The sequence below is a fragment of the Mustela lutreola genome, chromosome 3, assembly GCF_030435805.1.
Source record: "Mustela lutreola isolate mMusLut2 chromosome 3, mMusLut2.pri, whole genome shotgun sequence".
Classification (NCBI taxonomy): Eukaryota; Metazoa; Chordata; class Mammalia; order Carnivora; family Mustelidae; genus Mustela; species Mustela lutreola.
In genome coordinates this window covers 41776634-41804060 of record NC_081292.1, presented here as the reverse complement: position 1 = coordinate 41804060, position 27427 = coordinate 41776634, and the positions used below count along the sequence as shown (strand labels likewise).

Below are 27427 nucleotides of genomic sequence, written 5' to 3'. Positions count from 1 at the left end.
TTAGCCAAAGTTTCCATTGGGTCGCAGGATCAGTGCTTAATTTCAAGCCATGCTCTTGCTCATTGGCACCTGGGTGCAAGCCATCTGGAATCCTGTGTGAGAGGAATAAGCCCTTTAGTCTGGACACCATGTTGTGGTTCGTGACTAAGGAACATTTGTGGATCTGATGTTAAAACTTCAATCTTTTTGACACAATATTCACTTTTGAGTAAGACATACCTTGTTAGGAGCAATGCTGGGTATGTTTAAAGAATGTAGCACTTGGGATATAGTCCAAAGATAATGGAGAAAGCTAACTGGATTATGTATTTGATCCCAATAAAATGGAGTGTGTTAGGACATCACTTTCTGTAAAGAGGGATCTATCGCAATAAAACTATTTGATAAAGTATTTTTCATATAGAACATTCAGTGGGGCTTAATCCTTTTTTTTCCCCCTTGGACTTCCTAAATGCTAATAATTCCATTCATCTGCTGCTTGCTGTTGGTGAATATCTAAGAGTTTATGACTAATGAATGTCAAGTTCTGGAAACTTAGGATTGGGTTTAAGTGGTGTCTTAGAGTGATCTTAGTCCTATGTATTCTGTCCATAAACAACTGATATTATCAGTAACATTTATGATTTCCTTGAGTGATAATCTTATCAAGCATTGTGAGATAAGGGAATTTCTTCATGCTGTATAACCCAATTTATTCTGCTATAGTATTCTTTTACCTCTGTCTCTTCCTGGTGAAAACTGATCATTACAGACTTTCTTCACAAAATTTTGATTTTTTTTTTACCCCTTTCCTCTCACAAACCCTAAGGTAATAGAAAAAACTTAAAATGGTTTTCCACACAAAAATAGATGTCCATGTATTTTAATATCCCCAAAAAATCTTAACCAAAATTGACTGCTTGCTACTTTAGCAGAATTCACTCATTAAAAAAAAAAAGAATTCCAATTGACACATGCTAATATTATACATATTCAACTGGACTTTTTTTTTTTTTAACCTACAAACTCACTTGAGGTGATTTTCCATTTTTACGGCAACCAAAAAACTTAGAGAAATTGCATATATTTTTTTTATTTGCTCTCAACAACTAAAAAAGTTAAAAGAGTTAAAAGTTAAAACGCCCCTGAGGAGTTTCTTATTAAATCTGGGAAAGAAATGCTGCTGTAGTCTCAGTGTTTTTCAAAGTTTTAAACTTTGTTTATTGAAATTTTAACTTTTTCAAAAAGTTGAACATTTGAAGGTAAACTCTACTTTTCTAAAGTAATCGATAAATATACACATCTGATTCTTTAAGAGTATAAGAATAGCTGTCCTTTCATTTGAGGAACATCTAAACGTGGGCAGCCTAATCTATATCAAAAATTTCAACCTTTTTTTATATTGTCCTGTAACAAATTACTTGATAGTTTTGAAAGCAAGGTACAGGCAGAGGCTTCATAATTTTCTCTATTACTTAGATGCCTCAGTTTTCTCTGTTTGCCCTTTTGTGGAGTCTTTAAGCTCAGGAATCTTCATTTTAAAACTTATCTACATTAAGTATCGAAAATGCAGCACAGTTTTGGGTAGATTATGAAGGAGATACCTAAAAGTTGAATATGAGATTGCTGTGTTGGTCTTTGGTTTATGTAGCCCTGTGCAGCAGACTGTCTTCCTTATCTCCATACATATGTAGAAACTCCTAAGAAACACACGAGACAGTAGAGATTTTCCTGTGAAAAGGTATCCCTTGGGCCTCTGCTATTTGCAAAATATATTAGATGGTTCTAGGTAAAAAAAAAAATTGAAGAATTCTAACTTCAGGCAACCATTCCATGACCTGTTCTGTTCTGTTGAACACGATGGCCTGGAAAGTTGTGTTCATCCCACGTGTTACAGCTATTGAGCAGTAACTAGTATGACTTAAAGAGTTATGGGGCTTGGAAGATGTTGAATAGCTAGAAGATAATAGAATTTCATCCTTTCTGTTTTCTCTTCAACCACAGTCAGCTTTTTTTTTTTTTTTTAATGATTTTATTTATTTCTTTGACAGACAGAGATCACAAGTAGGCAGAGTAGCAGGCAGAGAGAGACGAGGAAGCAGGTTCACTGCCAAGCAGAGAGCCCAATGCGGGGCTTGATCCCAGGACCCTGGGACCATGACCCAAGCGAAGGCAGAGGCTTTAGCCCACTGAGCCACCCAGGTGCCCCCGCAGTCAGCTTTTTATCAGCCGACTCTCAGGAAGGCTTGAACCTGTTTTTCTTGAGTTATTTTTCAGGCTGGGTAGTGGGGTTTTTTGGGTGGTTGTTTCTTTTTTAGAACAGGTCCAGAGATGGAGCTAAGCTTCAGAGCCCATCTTCTGGGGTTCCTTTAGGTGGAAATAATGCAGAGTTAATCTACTCTTAGGTCAGTTCACTCTGGCACCCATTTATGCCTTGGCATAGGACTCGTGAAATCATTTTTATCCTAAGCATTTTCATCTTAATTGTACTACAGAGTAGATAACAAGGTGAAAGAGAAGCATAGCTCTCATAAAAGCAACAAACTACCCAGCTTTTAGTGTGAAGTTATACTAAATGTCAGTCCTGTGTTTCTTTCCTCAAAGGGTTAGTTTGTGGTAACTGGCACTTAGGAGTAGAAAACAAAAAATCACATGTCACAAAATGGTTTTTTCACCAATTTCTAGGTCTTCAGGTTTTGAGATTATATTTAGGTGTTAATCTATATAATCAAAGGATGTTGCTTGGAAATTTTAGTCAAATATCTCATGGAAGATTAGGATTCAATGATTGATGAATTGAAAATTTACCAAAAAATTACCCACTATTAAAAAAAATTGTTTTCAAACTTTTAAGAAGATTACATTTGAGAAATTCCACATTGTTACAAAAATTTCAGAAAATATGAATTATATACAATAAAGAGAAGTTGTTTGGGATGATAAAGAACTGGTGTCTTTAAAATGTATGTATGTGTGGAGCAGTGACATCATGACTTGAGAGCTAGCAAAAATTGTCCTTTGGGAACAATATATCTCAAAGTCTCTCTCTTTGCTTATTTAGGCCTGTCTCCTCCCTCCTACACATTTCCAGCTCCTGCAGCAGTAATTCCTACCGAAGCTGCCATATATCAGCCCTCTGTGCTTTTGAATCCACGAGCACTGCAGCCCACCACAGCCTACTACCCAGCGGGCACTCAGCTCTTCATGAACTACACTGCCTACTATCCCAGGTAAGGCTCTGATGGAAGTGGAAATGAGGGACAGAAACAAAGGACTCCTTTGATAAGCAGTAGCTGAGTTCACAAAAGAATACTGTTTGCCACGGAAGATTCGGATGGCAATCTTGCTTCTGTCCTACCTCTCTGACCAAGAAGGCTGTTTCAGGACCAAAATAAGTTTGTTTTTTAACCATATCTGGACAGCAGAATCTCTTAGGTTACATATGTGTACAGCTTTCTTTTTTTCCTTCTCCTGTCACAGGGCCATAAGTAGGCATTGTAACAGTGTGGCAATATCCTGTGAACAGATTATAAAACAGGAAAATCCATAAGATCAATTATAGTCTAAAGTCGCATCAATTCACATATTCATCCATAATAAATACTGTTTTAAATTTTACAGAACTTCCATGCTTCCCTCCCAAATCAGTTCTAACATGTCCAAGATGAGATTATTCAGTACTTTGTTAGAATCAATGTATTTTCAATCTGATTTATTCTTTCTGGTTATGCTCAATTTCTGGAAAGCAACAGGTATGATGGAGAGAAAGCTGTTGGTCTGAAAGTTGGGAGACTTGAGATTTACTCTCAGCTCTTAGTCTAACTGGGACAAGTCACTTAACCTTTCTGGTTCTTATAAAATGAGGAGATGGGCCAAATTTTTGGAAGTCCCTTCTAGGTCTGATTGCTTATAAGTCTAACTTGGATGTAGAATGCCCTCATTTTCAAATTTGCTTTTCAAAAAGATTTGTTTAGCCAGTGACTGGCTCATTATTAAAATAAAAACTTATTTTATTTTATTAAAATTCAAACTTTATTAAGATGCATTTTTATTAAAACACAATTTTACTTTGGTGCAAGCCGTATTGCTCAAAATTTTAAAAATTATACCAGGCCTGGGGCGCCTGGGTGGCTCAGTGGGTTAAAGCCTCTGCCTTTGGCTCAGGTCATGATCCCAGGATCCTGGGATCGAGCCCCACATCGGGCTCTCTGCTCTACGGGGAGCTTGCTTCCTCCTCTCTTTCTCTGCCACCCTCTCAGCCTACTTGTGATCTCTGTCAAATAAATAAATAAAATCTTTTTAAAAAAATAAATAAATAAAATAAAAAATAAAAATTACACCAGGTCTTATTTTTCCTTCCCCAGCTATTTTGACTACATGTTTTGAGTACATCCACCAATATGCAAGTGAGGTTTTGTGGGTGTTTTTGTTTTTTTTAAAGATTTTATTTATTTATTTGACAGAGAGAGATCACAAGTAGACAGAGAGGCAGGCAGAGAGAGAGGGAAGCAGACTCCCCGATGAGCAGAGAGCCCGATGCGGGACTCGATCCCAGGACCCTGAGATCATGACCTGAGCCAAAGGCAGCGGCTTAACCCACTGACCCACCCAGGTGCCCGCAAGTGAGGTTTTTTGATGAATGATCTGGAAGTAATCTATCCAGTCACCACAGTTGCTATATCACATTGTAGCTTTTCTCCCCCTCTCCATTTAGTTTTCTAGAAGGGAGCAGAAACTGTAAAATCTCAGTAGCAGTGAAGCTTGTGGCCTCTGTTAATTACATTTGTTACTTTGTTATGTATTTTTAAAACATTCATAAATGCTGTTGTACATAGTCTTTTTTTTTTTTTTTTTAAGATTTTACTTATTTATTTGACAGATAGAGATCACAAGTAGGCTGAGAGGCAGGCAGAGAGAGAGGGGGAAGCAGGCTCCCTGCTGAGCAGAGAGCCCGATGTGGGGCTCTATCCCAGGGCCTTGGGATCATGACCTGAGCCAAAGGCAGAGGCTTTAACCCACTGAGCCATGCCGGTGCCCCTGTTGTACATATTCTTTATTCTCCTGGGGAATAATAGGAAGAAGGCCATAATAATTGTCAGTTGGCCAATTTTGAAGGTTTATAAAGGCTCAGAAGCATGAATCATTTTTCATGATTGAGCACTCTGTCAAGCATCTGGACCAGTCCCAGTCTATCACCTACTCTGGAACCTGTGACAGTCACTTGCTACTTGTGGGCTCTGGTTTAAGAAAGATCTTTGATTACCCTTATACCTCACAATGTCAGGAGTGAAATGGCATTGATCCTCTGGGTGCCTAGTGCTTTTTTCTACTCAAGAATACATTTTATGAATATCCAGCTCCATCACTGCCTTGTAATACAGACCCTATGAAAAGAAGGAATCCCTTGGGGGTTCCTGGGTGGCTCAGCAGGTTAAAGCCTGTGCCTTCCGCCCAGGTCATGATCCCAGGACTCTGGGATTGAGCCCCTCATTGGGCTCTCTTTGGGGAGCCTGCTTCCCCCTCTCTCTCTCTGCCTACATGTGATCTCTGTCTGTCAAATAAATAAAATCTTAAAAAAAAAAAAAAAAAGAAAAGAAAAAAAAGAAGGAATCCCTTAGAAATAGCCAGCTAACATGGTAAGATGGGAATTTGAGTCTTGAAGCCCCAAAGTCAAGAGGAACTGACATTTATGGTTTAACAGCTCCTATCATTTTGGGCCCTTGGCTAAATATTTTCTAGTAGTTTTAAAGTTTTTAAGGTCATCGCTGTTCCATATAAGAGTATAGAAGCATAGTGAAGGGTGGCTGAGTGGCTCAGTCATTAGGCATCTGCCTTTCTCTCAGGTCATGATCCCAGGGTCCTAGGATTAAGCCCCACAGCTGGCTACTTCCTCGGGTAGTCTGCTTCTCCCTCTCCCACTCCCCTTCTTGTGTTCTCTCTCCTGCTGTGTCTCTGTCAAATAAATAAATTTGAAAAAAAAATATAGTGAGTAAAAGCAGATTACCATTTTATACACCTCTGAGTCTAGAAGCAGTCGCTATTACTGGTTTGGTAATAAAGACATACATGTGTACTTCTGAATAATGTGGCATACTTAACATGTACTGCTCACTTGTCCCTTTTGTTTTGTGTTTTCTTTTTTTTTCATTGACATCTTCCCTAATGAATATATATTCACCTCATTCTTGCAACTTCCACATGATGTCACAAGGGTGAAAATACATCAGAATTTAGCAATTCCTTTATTTTTAGACCTCTAATATTAAAAAAGTTTTTTTCTACTAAACAAAGCTCATATTGATCTTTATGTACTTATATTTCTGTGGACAATTTCACAGAAAGGGATTTTTTAAAAAATACTTATTTTTAGAGAGTACAAGTAGGGGGAGGGAGATGCAGAGTCCCCGATGAGTATGGAGCCCAATATGGTGCTCAGTCTCATGACCCTGAGATCATGACCTGACCCGGAATCCAGAGTCAGGTTACTTAGCCGACAGAGCCACCCAGGTGCCCCAGAAATGAAAATTTTAATTGGAGGTTATGTGTATTAAATTAAAATTAATACTTTCAAATAACCCCTAACATATTTCATTATTTTAATTGACATTTCCCTAATTGTAGTGAGATTATCCACACAAAGTGTTTAAACACGGGAATGTCTTCTTATACTGCAAAATCTAGAATAATTTAAAAACAAATTCCAAACTATAAAATAGCAGAATACCACTAATTTTCTAACCTGACCTGACTAAAAGGCATTTGAGGCTATTGAAAAATTCCTGTGTAAGTTTTCAAGTATATTTTGACCATATTCCCTCATAATGGGGAAGACTTAAGAGAGTGTCTGTGAGGCAAAAAGGGATATTAATCAGACACTCTAGAGTTCTTGTCTCTTCTAAGATTAAAGGTTTTAAAATTTCCTCCTTTTTAATATGTCATTAAGAAAGATCTTTGGTTACCCTTATACCTCAGGATGTCAGGAGATTAAACGTGAGATTAATTCAGTGTGTTCTTTAAGAGGTTAAGATGTTAATGTATTTTACAGATATTTTTTTGAAAGATTTTATTTATTTGATAAAGAGCAAGAGCACTAGTAGGGGAGGAGGGGCCAAGGGGAAGGGAGACAGACTCCCTACTGAGTGCAGAGCCCTAGGATGCAGGTCTCCATCCCAGGACCCTGAGGTAGATCATAAGCTGAGCTGAATGCTGCCGCTTAACTGACCGAGCCCTCCAAGTGTCCATATTTTGCAGTTTTGTTTGTTTGTTTGTTTTTGTTTTTTAGATTTACTTATTTATTGGACAGAGAGAGTGAGAGAGCACAAGCAGGGGGAGCAGCAGAGGGAGAAGGAGAAGCAGGCTCCCCAGCGAACAGGGAACCCAATGTGGGGTTCCATCCTAGGACTCTGAGATCATAACCTGAGCTGAAGGCCGGTGCTTAACCATCTGAGCTACCCAGACACCCTCCCCTATTTTTTTTTAAAAGCATGTCACCTCAAAAAGAAGTGATTAACTTTTTTTTTTTTTAAGATATTATTCATTATTTATTTATTTATTAAAAAGTAATCTCTATCCCCAGCATGGGGCTTAAACCCACCACCCTGAGGTCAAGAGTCACATGCGCTACTGACTGAACCAGCCAGGCACCCCAGTTTTAACTGTTTTTTTTTTTTTTTTAAGATTTTATTCATTTATTTGACAGAGAGAAATCACAAGTAGATGGAGAGGCAGGCAGAGAGAGAGAGAGAGGGAAGCAGGCTCCCTGCTGAGCAGAGAGCCCGATGCGGGCCTTGATCCCAGGACCCTGAGATCATGACCTGAGCCGAAGGCAGCGGCTTAACCCACTGAGCCACCCAGGCGCCCAGTTTTAACTGTTTTTAACTTCCAGTTTAACTGAGCAAATGTGAGATCTATTGGGAATACGATTCATAAAACATAGACTCTTCCTAGTATAGAGTGGCTGACAGAATGCATGTGTGACGCTGTGCTAAGTCAGTGACATCAGAGAACTTCTTCAGCTGGAGGACATTTGTCCTTATTTTATCTCTAATTTGGTCTGTTTAAAAATTTGAAGATAAACTCTCCAGTGGCTGCTGCTCTGAGATATAGTATTTTTTATCATAAGGATTTGGGTTACTTGAGGAACATTTAAGGAGAAAACGTGAACTTTTTTTTTTATTTTAACCTTTAAAGGAGTTCTTAGCAACCTGAATGTGTGGCTGTGAAAATGACATTTTGAAGAATGAGTGAAATAAAAGCATATGTGGTTTCATTTTCTGCTTATGGACTTTCCTCTCCCATTTGGAAGACAGTTTCAATTACCCAGTATCCTAGCGCTTAGCCAAGGATACAAAGGAATTAGAAGGGCAGATACATCTCTGCCTATCCTGCTTATCACTGAGAACTCCATTTTATCTATCACACCTTTTCTCTTCAAAAGGAGAGTCCTACCTTTTATCCTCCCCTTTCATTTTTCCTAGAAAAGTAAATTCTCCTTTGCACCAAACCTGTGGCATAGGTGAAACACGTTGATTTTTCAGTTCTGTGCCATCCAATTTAAGGAAAGCCAGATTCACCTACATGTCTTTATATGCATCACCTTACCTTTGGTAGGACACTTAAATAAGTAACATACCACTTTGAATCAAGAGAGAGGGCAAGGGATATTTTATTCATGATTGTGCTTCGTTTCCTTTCATTATTCAATCAGCTTATTCTACTTAAGCAATGAATATGTATATGTAATAATATTGAGGCATTCTGCGCTGTTTGGTTTGTTGTATAACATTTCTGTATTCTATTTTGAAATTTTCACAATTGAACCAAAAAAATACCAACCCTCTGAGAGATGCCTATATTTTGTATTTTCAGTGGTTAGCTTTTGAATTAAGTATAATTTCATTCCTGTGCAATTGTAACAAATAGTGGGGAGAGATCTCCTATACACTTCACCAGGTTTGTCCCAATAGTAACATTTGGCAGCCAGTTTATTTGGTGAAAGTTTTCCAAAAGACTAGGAAGAAAAGATAAAATGTATCTTTAGTATGGTGTTATATTTTTCTTGGTTATTAAAATAATTTTTTTTTTTTTTAAAGATTTTATTTATTTATTTGAAAGAGAGACAGTGAAAGAGAACATGAGTGAGGAGAAGGTCAGAGGGAGAAGCAGACTTCCCATGGAGCTGGGAGCCTGATGTGGGACTCGATCCTGGAACTCCAGGATCATGACCTGAGCCGAAGGCAGTCGTCCAACCAACTGAGCCACCCAGGCGCCCTTAAAATAATTTTTTAAAAAATTTATTTATTTGACAGATCACAAATAGGCAGAGAGGCAGATAGAGAGGGGGGGGGAGCAGGCTCCCCGCCAAGCAGAGAGCTCGATGTGGGGCTTGATGCCAGCATCCTGGGATCATGACGTGAGCCGAAGGCAGAGGCTTTAACCCACTGAGCCACCCAGACACCCCTAAAATAATATTTTATAACTTAAATATTTAGTGCTACAAATACAAGCTGGAATTCAGCATACAATGAAGTGATACCAGAATACTGTAGTAATAGAGTAGTATCAAGCAATGTTGTGATAATGGAGAAGCGTCAGATAATTTTTGTTGGTGAGAATGATTATAACTGAAGTTTTTCAGTTTGGATGACAGTTCTAAATCACATAAGCAAGAACTGCTGTGGGCAGTTAACTCTACTGCCCGTGACAATTCAGTATAGCTTTCATAGTAATAAAGTCAAAGTAGTAATCAGCTAGGCTGAAGACTTGATTCATGTAATGAGTAGTTCAGAGATTTAAAATGCAAATGTGCTTAACAATCTTTTTAGCATGGCAGAAAATTATAGTGTGGTGAACATCAAGGAAAAATAACCATTCAAAACACCTGATACAATTTGTTCTGATTTATAAACTTGTTTTTCTAAGAATTTTTCCTTTAAAAATTTATATCATGTTACTTTTAAGCATAACATTAAGAAAACTCTATTACAGAAATTTTCAAAGTCAAGAGATCATCTTCTACCTACTTGTGACAATATTATTTCATCTGTTTCAGTTTACCCTGCTCTACTCCTGTCCTAGAATTTTTAAAAAATATTTTTTCTTTGGGACACCTGGGTGGCTCAGTGGGTTAAGCCTCTGCCTTCAGCTCAGGTCATGGTCTCAGAGTCCTGGGATCGAGCCCCGCATTGGGGTTCTGCTCAGCAGGGAGCCTGCTTCCCTTCCTCTCTCTCTCTCTCTGCCTGCCTTTCTGCCTTTCTGATCTCTCTGTCAAATAAATGAAATATTAAAATATATATATATTTTTTTTCTTTAAGTAGGTTGCACACTCTGCCCACTGAGCTGGCCAGTCACATGCTCCAACCTTCCCCACGCCACCCCCCCAAACATTTTAAAGTAGAAAACCTAGAGGACATTTCTTTCACCTGCTACTATTTGTGTGCCAAATATCTTTAAGCACCTTATTCTCAAAATGTTACTGACTGTAAAGCAGGAGAATTTAATATTTAATCAGTGTTGATAAAATAACCCTCTTTTACCTTTATTGCCTTAAACATTTCTTTGGTATATGTTTGAGAGATTACCCTCAAGGAGGCCTAAAGGAAGAAATGACATTTGTCTATGAATTTTAACGTTTTAGGTTAGTGACTTATTTTGACTTTCCTTATGAGTTCTTTTATTTATTTAAATATTTTTATTTTAAGTAATCTCTTTACCCACCATGGGGCTCAAACTCAAAACCCTGAGATCAGAGGTCACATGCTCTGACAGATGTACCTCAGCAAGTCACCCTTCAAATTTTTTTCTTCTGGAGTGCCTGGGTAGGTCAATCATTAAGTATCTACCTTGAGCTCAGGTCATGATCCCAGAGTACTAGGATACAGCCCCCAGTTGGACTCCTGCTCTGTGAGAACCTACTTCTGCCCCTCCCTCTGCCCCTCTCCCCTCTACAACCCGTCCTACTCCCCAGTCACCCTGTGCTTTCTCTTGCACACACACACTCTCAAAAATCTTTAAAAAAAAAAAAAAAAAAAGTTTTTCTTTTAAACATCTAAGAGGATCAGTTATGTTGTTATTTTGTGCTTTCAATTAAGCAACAAGATTACTTTCAAAATAGTTTCTAATGGCACCTGAGTGGCTTATTTGTTAAGCACTGACTCTTGATTACAGGGTCATGTGTTCATGCCCCATGTTGAGCCCCTGAGCTTAGGAAAAAAAAAAAATTCAAGGCACCTGGGTGGCTCAGTGGGTTAAGCCTCTGCCTTCGGCTCAGGTCATGATCTCAGGGTCCTGGGATCAGAGTCTCGCATCGGGCTCTCTGCTCAGCAGAGAGCCTGCTTCCCCGTCTCCCTCTGCCTGCCTCTTTGCCCACTTGTGATCTCTGTCAAATTAATAAATAAAATCTTTTAAAAATTTTTATTTATTAATTTGACAGAGAGAGATCACAAGTAGGCAGAGCAACAGGTAGGGGGCAGGAGGAAGCAGGGTCCCTGCTGTGCAGAGAGCCTCATGTGAGACTCAATCCCAGAACCCTGAGATCGTGACCTGAGCCGAGGCTTAACCCACTGAGCCAGCCAGAGGCCCCAATAAAAAAAATCTTTTAGGGGCGCCTGGGTGGCTCAGTGGGTTGGGCCGCTGCCTTCGGCTCGGGTCATGATCTCAGGGTCCTGGGATCGAGTCCCGCATCGGGCTCTCTGCTCAGCGGGGAGCCTGCTTCCCTTCCTCTCTCTCTGCCTGCCTCTCTGCCTACTTGTGATCTCTCTCTGTCAAATAAATAAATAAAATCTTTAAAAAAAAAAAAAAAAAAAAAAAAAATCTTTTAAAAAAAGTTCCTACATGAAAATTGACTCCAGCCTTTACACTTTACTGGGATTCAAACAGTGTTTTTCCAGTCACTTTCCAAACACATAGTCTTTGTAACACTATGATGTTACGAATGTTAATACAGTCTGCAATAATTTTGCAAGGCAGTGTTTCCTAAGTTAATGTGTTGTAACTCATTAAAGGGGAGAATGTAGTTCTCTAATCTTTTCACCTAACCTATTTGTTTAGCTTAGGTAAAATATTGATTCTCTCTTTCCCAGAGAAATAATGGTAAGTCTTCAAATTATGAATATTGTCACACTACCACTACCTCTGTGTTGAATGTCATTGATAACATTAATTAGTATTACCAATGTTTAGTAGTTTGTAATTAATACATGAAGGAAGTATATTACAAGGCATGTTTTCAATAATGTGTATAATGAGTGGTCTGATATGGTAGGCACCTTGGCCCCCAGTATTATCATATATCTTTCTTTGTTTGGCAAATTTTTTTTTTTTTTTTTTTTTTTTTTTTTTTTTTTTTTTTTTAAGAATGAGAGAGAGAGAGTGAGAGAGTTGGGCTTGGGAGGGGTGTAGAGAGAATCCCAAGCAGGCTCTCTGTCCTGCTTGGAACGTGAGGGTCTCTTAACTCTGAGATCATGACCTCAGCTGAAGCCAAGAGTCACACTCACTCAGCTGACTGAGCCACCAGGTGCCTCTTGAAGATTTTTATTTTTAAGCAATCTCTACACCCAGCGTGGGGCTGGAATCCACAACCCAGAGACCAAGAGTCACATGTTCTACTGACTTGAGCAAGCTAGGCACCCCTCCATTTTACATTTCTAACCAACAATGAGATAGAAGTCTAAATTCATTCTTTTGGCATTTGTATATTATCCTAGCATTATTTATGGAAAAGATAACAGGCATACCTTGTTTTATTGTGCTTTGCTTTACTGCACTTTGTAGATACTGGGTTTTGTTTTTTGTTTGTTTGTTTCAAATGGAAGGTTTATGGCAATCCTACAGCATCTTTTTCACAGCGTTTACTTATTTCTTTTCTTTTTTTTTTTTTTAAGATTTTATTTATTTATTTGACAGATCACAAGTAGGCGGAGAGGCAGGCAGAGAGAGAAGGAGAAGCAGGCTCCCTGCTGAGCAGAGAGCCAGATGTGGGGCTCTATCCCAGGACCCTGAGACCATGACCTGAGACAAAGGCAGAGGCTTTAACCCACTGAGCCACCCAGGCGCCCCCATTTACTCCTTTTCTCTCCCACATTTGAGCAATTTTTTGAAATATTTCAGTTTTTTATTTTGTTATGATCTGTGATCAGTAATTACAACTAGCTGAAAGTTTAAGTGGCACTAAGGATTTTTTAACGTAAAATATTTTTAAGGTGTACCCACTATGTTTTGGGGCCTACAGCTTTTGCTCACTTAGGAGATTACAGTATAGTCTAAACAAATGCTGTATGTGCACTGGGAAACCAGAAACTTCATTGGATTTGCTGTATTGTGTTGTTACTCACTTTATTGCAGTGGTCTGGAAACCCACAACATCTCCAAGGTTTGCTTTTGTATTCTATCTTCATTGAATTGTCTCAGAATCCTTGCCAAAACTCAAATGAACCATAAATGTTAGGGTTTATTTCTGGCTACTCAGTTCTGTTCCACTGATCATTACCAATCTTTATGGAAGTACCTCACTGTCTTGATTACTGTATTTTTTTTTAAGATTTTATTTATTTATTTGACAGAGATTACAAGTAGACAGAGGCAGGCAGGGGGTGGGGGGTGAGGAGAAGCAGGTTCCCTGCTGAGCTGAGAGCCTGATGTGGGGCTCTTCCCAAGACCCTGGGATCATGACCTGAGGCTAAGGCAGAAGCTTAACCCACTGAGCCACCCAGGCTCCCCGATTACTGTAGTTTTATAGTAAGTTTTAAATTTAGCAAGTCTGACTCTTATTTTGTTCTTTTTCAAGGGAGTGTGGCTCTTCTGAGTCCTTTGCTTTTCCTTTTATGTTTTAGGTTCAGGTTTTTTGATTCTTGTAACAACCCAGTTGGAATTTTGATACTATTGAATTTAATCTTTAGGTGAATTTAGACATACTGTCATTTTAACAATATTAAGTCTTCTGTTTATGAACATGGGCTGTCTTTCCTTGTATTTAGACTATGTTTTATTTTTAAGCAATGTCTTATAACTCTCAGTGTACAGGTCTAGCTATTTCTACGTTTATTTCTTTCTAAATTTTTTTCTTGTAAATGGAATTACTTTTTTTTTTTTAAAGATTTTATTTATTTATTTGACAGATAGAAATCACAAGTAGGCAGAGTGGCAGGCAGAGAGAGAAGGAGAAGCAGGCTCCCTGCTGAGCAGAGAGTCCGATGCGGAGCTTGATCCTAGGACTCTGGGATCATGACCTGAGCTGAAGGCAGAGGCTTTAACCCATTGAGCCACCCAGGCACCCCAGAATTCCTTTCTTTTTTTTTTTTTTTTAAGATTATTTATTTATTTATTTATTTGACAGAGAGAGATGACAAGCAGGCAGAGAGAGAGGAGGAAGCAGGCTCCCCGCTGAGCAGAGAGCCCGATGCGGGGCTCGACCCCAGGATCCTGGGATCATGACCTGAGCCGAAGGCAGCAGCTTAACCCACTGAGCCACCCAGGCGCCCCCAGAATTCCTTTCTTAATGTCATATTTGTATTTTCACTGTAGTGTATAAAAATGAAATTGATCTATTTTATGTATGGGCCTTATAAATTATACTTAACTGGTTTTTTGATTTTAGCTTTTTTTTTGGTAATTTCTTTATTTTCTACTTAGAGGTTTACCTCGCCTACATCTTGTCACTTTTATTTTATAAATTCTTTTTGTTGTTTCCTATTTCAATAATCTGAAAGACTTTGGCATTTGGGTTTAGAGAATTCTTATTCTTGTGTCCTGTCAGGTAGATACACAATTGTTTAATTTTCCTTAAGATGCCTTGTGTATAGCAGGAAGTCTGGTCAAAAAAACAAGGATATGATTCCATGTTTAGGCTTCATGAGAACAGGTGCTACCTTACAGATGCCGAACATAATTGTCACTTAAAACCTTACATTTCCAGTAGGTAACTTTCATTTTTCTGTTTTGTCTTGTTTATATTTTGAATGTACTAGACACCTAGATTTAATTTGTAAGAGATCTTTAGCCGAAGGACTAGAATGCGCCAGGACAGAATCATGGTAGTAAGGTCTGTACTGTGGAAACAGTATAGACAATCTGAGGCTCATAGTCAGTATGGAAACCTAGTAACACAGATACACAGAGAAAGCTTGGTGGTTCTTGAGAATTAGAGTGAGTATCTACCAGGCATTTGACATGAGCAAAATATGGTCCCTGAATGATGAATGGTGGCTGAAACATCTGGGTGGTTCTGGTTTGGTGAAGAACTAACTGGTTGTAAGACCTTTGGGAAATTATTTAACTCTTAGTTTCTCTTTCTACCTCTGTAAAAATGAGGTGTGTCTGAGTGATGGCTGAATTTCTCCTCAGGTGTAAAGTTCAGCATTCCCTTGGTCTCTGCTCTCCTAGTTGCACATAGGTTGACTGTTAGTCTCTAAATAGGTTCTAATCATACAGAGTAGTAAACATCTCGTGTGTGACTCTACTATGCAAACAAGTTGAGGATCCCTGCTTTATACACACTTAAAAGGTTAAGGGCAGCTTGATGTCAAGTAATATTTTCAGGCTCTGATATTTTAAAAATGATAAAATGGAATGATGGTTATGGAAATAATATAATATAAATTACTTCATTGTATGATTTATGGGATTATTTGGTATGTTGTATCATTGAACTGAAGAACAATTCTGTGAAACTAAAAGGTGCTATTATGCCCATTTTGCAAATGATGAAATTGAAGTTCCGAGAAATTAAGTGACTTACACAAAGTTACTGTGCTAATTTAAAAAAAAAAAAAAGGAACCTGGAACTGTTTGTACATCTGGCACCATTCCCATTAACCTATCAGTTAGGATTATATAGGATAAATAATTTCAAAGATTTTTAGTCCCTTCCATTATGTGTTTTTCAAGTATGAGTATCTGGCCACTAATTATGATAAAAAACCAACTGTGTGGGAGACAGGGTGAAACCAATTTCACAATATGGTAATCACTTGAGCTGCCACATGAAGAATGATTATGTATTCAGTTGGCTTCCTCCTTGGAGGTAATTGCTGCAGATGAACAAGAGGACACAAGCATCAATTTTCCCCTTGTGTTAATGGTGATTGATTTAATTTATTATGTGTGCCTTCCAGTTTACCCACTTCAATCCTTTTTTTTTCTTTTTCTCCTCTAGTCAGGTTGGAAGAACTAACTCATGAGTGCTATGGTACTTTGTGTTTTGTGCTGTACAGTTGCTTGTACATATGGGTGGAACAGTGTATTCTTTGGAGCAATAACTTTGGATATTTTTGGTCACTGTGGCTGTGGTTCCTAGAAGTCCTTTGAATTTCATGCCTTACTATTCTGGCAACTAGCCAGTTAATCATCAGTGAGCTGGGCTTTGGAAGTGGTGCTTTGTGGTTATGTGACTATGAAGCTTTAATTCTCTCCTGACTGTCCCTTTAAGAATCTCAGAACTGGATCTCTGGGGAAGCCTTGCACTTAACTCTATATTAACTGTTCTACTTTTCAACTTTTGACTTTCCTGGAAGTGTGGGACAGATCAGCTATGGTGTTCTTCTTTGTCTTGGGAGAGATGAGTGAGAATTCTAAGATCATCTTAAGTCAGTTTCCTTAAATAACTAATGTTTTTAGAGTAAATATTGGACATTGTCTCTTCCTGTTGGTTCACTGTGCTTTCTCTCCCTTTAGCCCCCCAGGTTCGCCCAATAGTCTTGGCTACTTCCCTACAGCTGCTAATCTTAGCGGTGTCCCTCCACAGCCTGGCACGGTGGTCAGAATGCAGGGCCTGGCCTACAATACTGGAGTTAAGGAAATTCTTAACTTCTTCCAAGGTTACCAGGTCAGTAGCTTGAAGAAGAAAAATACACAGTGCCCTTATTACTTAAGTTGATTTTCTTGAAAAATGCAGCAGCCAGGAAAGAAGCAGAGTCTCAGAACCTGTCATGTGTACCTGTGCTGAAAGATTTGCTTACAGAGGCAAAAAGAACCCGAGGCAAAGTCAGAGGGACTAGTTATGTGAGTGCTCACTTCAGACTCACCCCTTTGACAAGATGAGTGCTTTTCCGTGCTGTTGTAATTGTCTCAACATAATCTGTTGGTGCTCTTTTTTGAAAATTGGGCTACTTTGGGAAAGCTCTTTAGAGCACACAGCATTGTGGGTCTTTCACGTAGAATAGGCTTGGCTATTGAGTAGTTTTCCTCAAATTCTTGATGAACAAGAAAAGAAAAAGTTCTTAAACATGAAGTTGAGTATTTAAAAAAGTGAGGCCTCTCTGCCTAACCTGGGAAAAAACAAAGGAGACTCAAGGAATCTTTAGAGGCTAACTTATTAAAATGAGCTGTAGGATAATTCGCTTTTTATGAAATAATCTGCTGTAATTATTGTAAAATGAACATTCAGTCTTACTGGATTTTTCTACCACTGCTGATGTCCATCAGATGTCTTCTGACTCAAGCTGAAAAATGACAAATTTCTTGATACGAGCTCTTTAGCAGGAAGCAAAGTCTCCTCAATGACATCACATCTGAGCAACCTTTCCTTCCACAAATGACATAATTACCTAGAACCCAAATTCCTTTCCTGTGTTGTCTAAAAATCAATATCCTGAAGCTGCTTAATTGCATCAATAGCAAAAATTATCTTTCTTCTTGGAGCTGAGCTTTGCTTGATTCTCCAGAGTTGAAAAGCGTTTATAGACATAATTGTCAAATCTTAAAATAGGCCTTGAACATTTACGGTACAGTGTTGTACAGGTTGTGCCTGCAGAGGCTGTTTCGCTCTTAGAATGGGTTTATGAGCTTGGCATCTATGAATCATGGAGGATTGTGGAGCTCAGCTAAAATAATCTCGGTGGAGGTACCACAAACCCACCAAGTTACTCTAATGGTCTTAAGGGCTTTTAACATAGAGTATTTTCTGACAAATGAAGAAAATCTAAGGAAGGTTGGACAGAGTTGTTTTTTGTTGCTGCCTGGTTTAATATATACTTACTAGAGGTAAGATACTTTTCAGAAATCAGTGAGTCTTCCCCCATTATCTATGGGAGAAACATTTTTTTTTAAACTTTATTTTCTTTTTCAGTGTTCCAAGATTTCATTGTTTATGTACCATACCCAGTGCTCCATGCAACATATGCCCACCTTAATACCTACCACCAGGCTCACCCAACCCCCCCCCCCCCACCGTCATCCTCCCCTCCAAAACCCTCAGTTTGTTTCTCAGAGTCCACAGTCTTTCATGTGTCATCTCCCCCTTATGGGAGAAACAGTCTGAGACCCCCAGTGGATGCCTGAAATTGCAGATAGTATCAAACCCTATATATGCTTTTTTTTCTTATTCCTGCATGCCTGTGTTAATTTATAAGTTAGGCACAGTGAGAGATTATCAACAATAATAAAGTACAACTGTAATGAAAGACATGTAAATGTGGTCATTCTCTCCCTAAATATCTTACTGTATTATACTCACCCTTGTTGTGATGAGATGGTGTAAGAAGACAAAATGCCTGTGTGGTGAGAGGAAGTGAGGGGAAAGATTTAAGGGTGGCGATGTTGCATTAGGACCCTCTGCTTCCTGTGGAGGGTAACTGAAACTCCTGGTAAGGGGGACTATTGGAGATGCTTTGCTTCTTTCCTAAGCCATTATACTACCTATTGGGAGCTCTTGCAGGGCTAAACAAAGTTACTTTCTAAACTTCATAGTGAGATTCATGAGGTTATGAAAGGAATAGAGACTTTCAGTGAAAGCTATTGAAGAAATTATTTAATGTGACCAAGATAAACATTTTTTTAATTTTTCTCCCAGTGTTCCCCAGTTCTAGAAAGCTACAAGCAAAGTGTCAGGTTTTAGGGGTCAGCTGAATTAGTTTAATTTTTTGTTTTGACTAATCAACTTTATACCTTCACACTGAATAGAATTAAGTGGTCATATACATAGAAACTGGATATGACATGAAGCAAAATTGCTCTTTTGTTTTTCCTTTAAGATTTTATTTGAGAGAGAGAGACAGAGAACACAAGCAGAGGGAGCTGCAGACAGGAGAAGCAGGCTCCTCATTAAGAAGCCTGACTCAGGACTTGATCCCAGGACCCTGGGATCATGACCTGAGCCAAAGTCAAACACTCATCCGACTGAGCCACTTAGGCGTCCCAAGCAAATTTGCTCTTATTATGAAGAGTTCTATGGCTGACTTTTGTAGGTATTTATTCTACCAGTAAAAATAAAAGCATTTATTTTTAGATTGATAGCTAAAAGATTGACCTGCTTTAGAGTTGAGATCAAAGAAGTTTGTAGTAGTTTATTTTCTGTTAGCTTCTTGGGAATCATTAAAGGTTAGAGTTACCTGATATAATCAGAAGTAAGAAGATTGTGCAAATTACTTCATCTCAAGGCATTTGACCTTCACTGCTGAAGTGCTTGACGTGTATGAATTAGATCAATGAATTGGGATTATGTAGGAACCTGGGGCACTTGGCTGGCTCAGTCGGGAGACCATGCAACTCTTGATCTCAGAGTGTGAGTTCAAGCCTCATGTTGGGCCTAAAGCTTATACTTAAAGATTACATAGGAACCTCACTTACCCAATTTTGAGTATATCAGATTATTCCAGTGTCTTCAGTAATTTTAGCTTTAAGGCAGTTACATGCATGCATCCGAAATTTTTTGTATCACTCTTTCATAAAGGCTCATGTTTTCTGGCTTTGAGAGTCCATATCATCTTTTTCCCCGCGACCCCGTACTCCATTATTTTGATAATAAGCCACTCACAGCATTTCAGATTGTTTAAGTATAGCTTTACCATAAGACAAAATCAGTGAAGGATGATTAAAAACTGTAAATTCTGAGTTTGTCTTTATTTATGGTGTATTTCTTGCTATTTTTTATTTAATGGGAGGTTTTCATTTATTTTTCTGATTATCTATGATTATTATATGGTTATGTAATATAGTCATGTAATTAAGCAAATACGTGGTAATAATTGGTTGAGCGAAGGAAATTGCTTGGTAGTTTCTGATTCTGCCTTTAAAAAATGTCGAGGTAATAATGGCCTGTGTAATTTTCTTTTTTTTTTTTTTTTTTTTTTTTAAAGATTTTATTTATTTATTTGACAGAGAGAGGTCACAAGTAGGCAGAGAGAGAGAGAGGAGGAAGCAGGCTCCCTGCTGAGCAGAGAGCCCGATGCGGGACTCGATCCCAGGACCCTGAGATCACGACCCGAGCCGAAGGCAGCGGCTTAACCCACTGAGCCACCCAGGCGCCCCAAGCCTGTGTAATTTTCTATAAACATTATATTTAAATATAATTTTTAGATGTATGTTTCTCCTACCATTAGTAAAACTCCTTGTACTTTTTAATTTTTCTATACTTTATATTTGGAGAGGGGGTGTGAAGCCGAAAGGGCAAGGATTATAAAAAGGGAAGAATTCTTGTGGCTAAAAGACAATGCAGGAAATGTTTTCTGCTATCAAATCTTTAATTTGTAGGGGTACTTGGCTGGCTTAGTTGGAAGATCATGTGACTCTTGATCTTGGGGTCATGAGTTTGAGTCCCACATAGGGTGCAGAGATTAAAAAATATACATAAGAAAAATTCAGTAATTTTACAAAGTTAAAGTGCCTGGGTTGGGCCCATTTTGATGAATGAGATTAATAGAATGAGAACTGATTATATGAAGACAAGCTACCATGAAAATATTTGGTCAGAAGAATGTCCTTCTGGTTGTGAAAATAAACCCATATCTATATTTTAGTTGATGGGCCTCTTATTCTGGACTCTCTGGTATTCTTACATAATTCCTTTAACTGTATTTGCTCTGTGCTTTACCCTTTACTATTAAAGGCTTTGCAGTTTCCATAGTGCTAGTTTTTGTTTCCTCTAAAAATACTGGCTTTAATCAGTATCTCTTTGGGCCTCTCATGGCTGATATTTTTACTTGTCCTCCTGAAGAATTAGGCAGCTGTTCCAAATAACAGCTAATATTTAAAGTTCACAGAGTTGTTTGCAGATGCTGGGCTTATTGTACAGTACCTTGCAAATAGTTGATACTCAATTCCTTTGTATCTAGTCGCGCCTGTGGTATCATGGATACTGTACCGTTAGCAAGATCTGAAAGGTTTGGTGTTGACTGTGTCACAGTATTCTTTTCTTCTCCCTGTGTTCAATTAAACTTCCTTCCTAAGGAAGGAAGGAAGTTTCCTAAAAAGGAAGTTTTATGGTATTTAGACATACTAAATAAGATGTAGCGACTTGGGATTTGTGGTTATGTATGTGGCTTATACCAAGAGTTTTAACTTGTTTCCTCTGGTCTAAATAGAGTGTAATACTGTTGGTAGATCTAGTCAGTTGAAATACTAATAATCCATAGTGGCAGTTTGTCCATCTTTTGATCCTGTTTGTTCTAACTTGCATTTTAGTATGCAGCCGATGATGGACTTGTACACACAAATGACCAGGCCAGGACTCTACCCAAAGAATGGGTTTGTATTTAAGGGCCCCAGCAGTTAGACCATCCTCAGAAAAGAAGGTAAGGCACTACAGTGTGAAAGCTTAATCATAAAGGGCCCAAACAAATAGAGATCAAGAATTCGAAAGCGTTTCTTATGAGTTGGGTGAGAGATTTCCCCTTTTCTTCGGTGTGATGTAGGAGGGTCAGAAATCCTGGAAGAAATGGGAGACTGGAATTCAGTGTGTCATTCAAAAAGACAGTATCTAAGCAACATTTATGGATAATAGTTGTATGTTATTTTGAGCTAAGGGAAAACTTTTCTATTTGGGAATCCATTTGCTGTATTTCGTGTGGAATGCAGGTTGGGTGTGCTTTTTTTTGGTTTTGCTTTAACTGCAGTAAAAGTCACATAACAAAATTCATTGCTTTTAAGTCTATAATTCAGTGTATTCACAACATGCGCAACCATCTCTATCTAGTTCCAAAACCTCTTAATAACGCCAAAAGGAAACCTCATGCCTTTTAAGCAGTATCTCCTTATTTTCCTTCCCAAATGACCCTGGCAACCAGTATGCTTCCTCTCTGCATACATTTGCCTATACTGGATATTTCATATGAATGGGATCCTACAACATGTGACTCTTTCGTGTCTGGCTGCTTTTCACTTCACTTGTCTTTGAAGTTCATCCTTGACATGGCATGTCTCAGTACTTTGTTCCTGTTTGTGGCTGAACTACTCCATTGTATGCATATACCACATCTATTCATTTCTCTACTGATAGATGTTTGGGTTGTTTCCACCTTCTTGCTATTTAAATAGTGCTGATATGAATATTTATGAGTACCTGTTTTTAATTTCTCTTCGGCATGTTTCTAGGAGTGGAATCACTGAGTCCTATGGTAATTCTGTTGAGTTGGGTATACTTTCAATTTCCTTTTTTTTTTTTTAATGGTGGTAACTATACATAACATAGAATATTTTTAGGTGTACGGTTTAGTGGCATTAAATACATTCACATGATTATGTAACCATTACCACCATCTAGCTTCATCTTCTCCAACTGGATCTCCGCATTTCTCTCTTCCCTCAGGCCCTGGCAACTACCTTTCTACTTCCTATTTCTACTCATTTGACTGTTCTCAGTACCTCATAAATAACACATTATTTGTCTCTCATAATTAGCTTATTTCTGTTAACATAATGTTTTTAAGTTTCATTGTCTAAGTCTGGAGGGAAGGAACCCTGATAGTTTTTGAAAATAGTTTTTAATTGATAACCTTTTCTTTTCTTTTTAAGATTTTTATTTATTTATTTGACAGACAGAGAATACAAGTAGGCAGAGAGGCAGGCAGAGAGAGAGGGGGAAGCAGGCTTCCTGCCGAACAGAGAGCCTGATGTGGGACTCGATCCCAGGACCCCTGAGATCATGACCTGAGCCGAAGGCAGAGGCTTAACCCACTGAGCCACCCAGGTGCCCCCGATAACCTTTTCTTAAGGGATATTGACTTTCTTTGTGAGACTGAAGAGAATATATTTTGGGGACATGATCAGGAATTGGTGTGGCTTAATTTCTTCATTATTTTATTATTGAGTTTGCTGAAATTGGTTTTCCTGGCATACCATCTTCAGATTTTGTTACCATTTTTATGGCTGGGGAGCCTATGGCCCGTAAACATATGGATTCTGAATTGGAAAATATGGTTATCAGTAGTATACTGTTGTCCATGAAAAATGACAGTTGGGTTCTTAGTTCTCCTTCTGATTTTAGAAACCTCAGTTTTGGGGTGGAGGTGATGATTCTCTGCCATTTTCTGTGAGGTTTTAAGATCTCTTGGGTATCAAAGATTATCATGCCCAGATACTTTGCAGTGGGAGGTGGGGTCTTTTCTAGTTTAGTTCACAATGATGGGAGACATTAATTTAATTTTCTGATATTCTTTTTGGTCCATACTTTGTAATTTGAAATGTTCTTTGTTCAACCTCTAAATGCTGTTTATGAACTTAATAAAGATCTATATAGAAAAAGGAACATATTAAATTAGAAATGAAACTTTCTGCTATTACATGAGAAATATCCTAAATTGACTATAGCCATTACTCAGCTTTGATTCTATCTTATGCTTGGAGTCAGGATAGAATAGCAAATCAGTTGCTCTGTCAAAACCCAGATTTTTGCATTTTATTATATCAGATTAATACGCTTTTTATATTGAGAATTTTTTTAAAAGTCACGTGGAGTTACTGTGTGAAACATTTGGCCTAAGTTATAAGATATTTAATGATCTCAGCAACCCTGGGAGATGAGGATCACAAAAGTATTATGTGCTCATTTTAGAGAATTTGGAACATATAGACAGGTACAAAGAAGTCTCCAATAATTCCACCCTCCAGAAATAACCACAACGAATGTCTCCTTTCAGCTTCTTTTGTGTATGCCCTCATGCAATTTGGACCTAGTTTCTTTCCCCCTTAACCTTCTATTGTGACTATATATTGTTTTCAACTCATCTATACTACTAGTCGGATTTATCATCACCAGTCCTCTCTTAGACCAGTAGATGACCTTATGCTGTTTAAGCATTTTATACCTCCAATGCCATGTGAGTCTTCTCACAGCACTGTGAGGCATTGGGGTGGGTGCCCCCACGGCTCCATCTGACAGACAAGGAAAGGAAACCCAGGAAGCTGGGTAATTTTCAGAGTCCTACAGCTTATGACTAGGCTGAACAAAAGAGCCATCACTTCTAGTTTTCGTCTTCATACTCTTTTCCGTTGAGCATGGCAGAGTAAGTACTTGTAGCAGGATGAATGGTGGTCGGAAATACGTGTCCCAATCCCTAGAACTGGTGACTATTACCTTATCTGGCCAAAAATGTAAATTAAGGATTTTGGGAGAAGGAGTTTATCCTGGATTATCTGGGTGGACCCTTACAATAGTTAAAAAAGAGGCAGAAGGAGAGGGGGCAGTACAGGCATGGAGGCAGAGACTGGAATGATGCCAGCATAAGCCAAGGAGCACTTGCAGCCATCAGGAGCTGGAAGAGGCCAAGAGTGTTCCCAAGAGCCTCTGGAGAGTATGCATCCTGGATGATAAGTTGATTTCTGACTTGTTGCTGCTAGAATTGTGAGAGAATAAGTTTCTGTTGTTTTTTTTTGTTTGTTTGTTTTTGTTTGTTTGTTAAAGATTTTATTTATTTGACAGAGATCACAAGTTGGCAGAGAGGCAGGCAGAGAGAGGAGGAAGCAGAGAGCCCGGTGTGGGGCTCAATCCCAGGCCTTGGGATCATGACCTGAGCCAAAGGCAGAGGCTTTAACCCACTGAGCCGCCTAGGCACCCCAAGTTTCTGTTGTTTTAAGCCACCAAATTGTAAATTTTTTTTATATAGTTGTAATTTTTTTTCAAATTGTAATTTTTTTTTTAAAGGTTTTATTTACTTATTTGTCAGAGAGAGAGCACAAGCAGAGGGAAAGGCAGATAGAGAAGCAAGCTCCATACTGAGCAAAGAGCCCAATGCAGGACTTGATCCCAGGAACGTGAAACCATGACCTGAGCCAAAAGTAGATATTTAACCAACTGAGCCACCCAGGCATCCCATAGTAATTTTTAAAGTTTTATTTATTTATTTAAGAGCGAGTGAGAAAAGACTCCTGGGAGCATGAGCAGGGGAAGTGGGAGGCATCCTGTAGTAATTTTTTTGAAGTTTTATTTATATAAGAGAGAGAGAACGTGCTTTGCGTAGGGGAAGCAGGAGAGGGAGAATCTCAAGCAGACTTACCACTGAGCATGGAGCCCAAGTGTGGTGTATAAGTGAAATTAAGTGAAATAGCATAGTAGAACCAATCTGTGTTCAAATTTTGGACTAGTTTAAATAGCTTTAAATAGGACAAATTTACTAGTTTAATAGCTCTATGCCTCCATTTCCCCATCTGTATAATGGGGATAACATGGTAATCTTACAGGATGGTTGTGTGGATAAATGAATCAATCCACAACAAGGTTGTTCATCAGCTAGTCACTGACATGTAGGATTCATGTTTCCTATAATGTCATGCCTCATAGCTTCTTACTTGGATATTTTTGCTTCACCTTATTTGAAATTTCTTACATTAGAATTTAATTTTTAAAAATTGTCTTCATGGTTTTAACAATGGTATTGAGCCTCTACTATCAGAAGAATGCTGTGGTAACTCAGGAACCCAGACTAAGGAATGTCAGTGTGCTTATTGACATTGTAAAATGGACTCTCCACAAGGGAGCTGAGTGAAGTGTGGAGGTGACAGCATGTACATGATCATGCATGGTAATACACAGGGCAGGGAGTTGTGGAAATGCCAGTTATCACAGAAACTTCATTTGCCAGCATTGTGTTCCCTGAAAACTTGCCATGTAAAAGCCAGCTTTTTTGGTGTAAAATAAAAATTTGGACTACCTTAAGGCTTTTTTAAAATTTAAGACCTTGTGTCATTCAAAATAATTTTTTTTATAGCTGCCAATAATTGAAAAATTTGGAGACTATAATATTTCCTTTCATTGTTTGTTTTTTGTTTTTTTCAGTGTTTAAAAGATGTATGGTGATCCTGAAGCCGTCAGATAATGACAACTTCTAGCAACTTCAGGGGAAGTTTGTCTACGCTCAGGCTGCAGTATTTTCAGCAAACATGATTGGACGGTGGGCTTTTGCCCAATCTTTTGGTAGAATAAAAAAAAACTTGAGCCAGTGAAGCCAAATCCTTATAGCAAGCAGCACGCCTGGCTCCTTGCTGATTGCAAATAGGCATTTAAAATGTGAATTTGAAATCAGGTGACTCCATTACTTCCAGCTAATGTGGCATCGTAGGTGTTTCCTAAGTTTAAGTCTTGGACAAAAAATACTAGTGTCTACCATCTCCATCAGGAACCGTGTCGTGGAAGCTGTTTCTATTTTTCATTCTCTTTCTCCATGTCTTCTGCACAAGCGTGCCCTCTTACTAATTCAAGAATAAGGTCTTGGAATCCTTAAGTCTTACAGTTAAACCACGCAACTGCCTTTTTAAACACCTTGGGATAAATCAGAAGACCTCTGGCACCCACCACCAAACACTCCTAGCTTCAAAGTTTCCTTTTTTTCTCAGCAGGTACCAGTTGTAAATAAGAATGAACTAGGGGCCAAAATGCGAAACCAAAAATGAAGCAGCTATCTGTAGTTAGTAATTTCTAGTTTAAACTGTAACTGAACATTGTGGCTTCATATGTATTATTTTATATTGTACTTTGCCCATTACTGATGGTTTGGACTTTAATAAGAGAAATTCCATAGTTTTTAATATCGTAAAATGAGAATATTTGAACAGTGTATTCTAGAAAGCAATATACTAACTGAAGTGAATGCTTGTATATATTAAGATAGAGCCTTAAAACTTTCTCTCTAATGCCTTAACTCAAATAATTAAAACTTTTTAAAAGCCTAGGATTATAGTCAGCATGTTGGACTGAGAGGTAAACACTGAAGCCCACTAGAGCAGGTACTGATGCTGTCAGTGTTTAGCACTGTGTGTTTAGCTGTGTTTATGCTAAAAAGTGCAATATTAGACACTAGCTAGCTAGTACTGCTGCCTTGTGCAACTCCAAAGAGGAAAACAGGATTTGATTAAGTGCTCATGTGTCTTTAAGTTACTCCTATTGTCCTTAGTTCGGATGCAATGCCCTGCAGGCTTCTGTGGCTGCTATTTTTATTTCCTTTGCATTATTTTTGATTAACACCTTGAATGGAGAGCCAAACATTCCCTCTTCACCTGACCAGCAATGGCCCTCTAACTGCAATAGGAAAAAAACAAAACAAAACAAAAAACAACATTTGGTCTGAAAATTGGTGACAACTGGCACTTAAGATCAGAAGAAGAGTTGTTTATACTTGATGCCTTAAGATGCTGTCAGCCCAAAGCTCTGAGAGACTTTAAGATAGAAAGTAATACTTAACCACGGTACTGGAGTTTTCGTAGAATTGTTACATTTGATAATAAAACCCGCCTGTTTAATCTCAAA

At 38.4% G+C, this 27427-nt stretch overlaps 1 protein-coding gene across 6 annotated transcripts in view; it reads left to right on the top strand.

The window, feature by feature from the left end:
- The window catches only part of ESRP1 (epithelial splicing regulatory protein 1), a 59002-nt gene extending 31575 nt beyond the window's left edge, over positions 1 to 27427 (top strand). For 2 of the 6 annotated variants that reach the window (XM_059166007.1, XM_059166006.1), the window contains exons 13-16: positions 3041 to 3209; positions 16648 to 16798; positions 21373 to 21482; positions 25961 to 27427. In XM_059166007.1, coding sequence (XP_059021990.1) covers positions 3041 to 3209; positions 16648 to 16798; positions 21373 to 21447 — 395 coding nt within the window. In that variant the 3' untranslated portion in view covers positions 21448 to 21482; positions 25961 to 27427. The remainder of the gene's footprint in view (positions 1 to 3040; positions 3210 to 16647; positions 16799 to 21372; positions 21483 to 25960) is intronic. The other 4 variants (XM_059166009.1, XM_059166008.1, XM_059166010.1 and 1 more) reach the window with 3 other exon arrangements.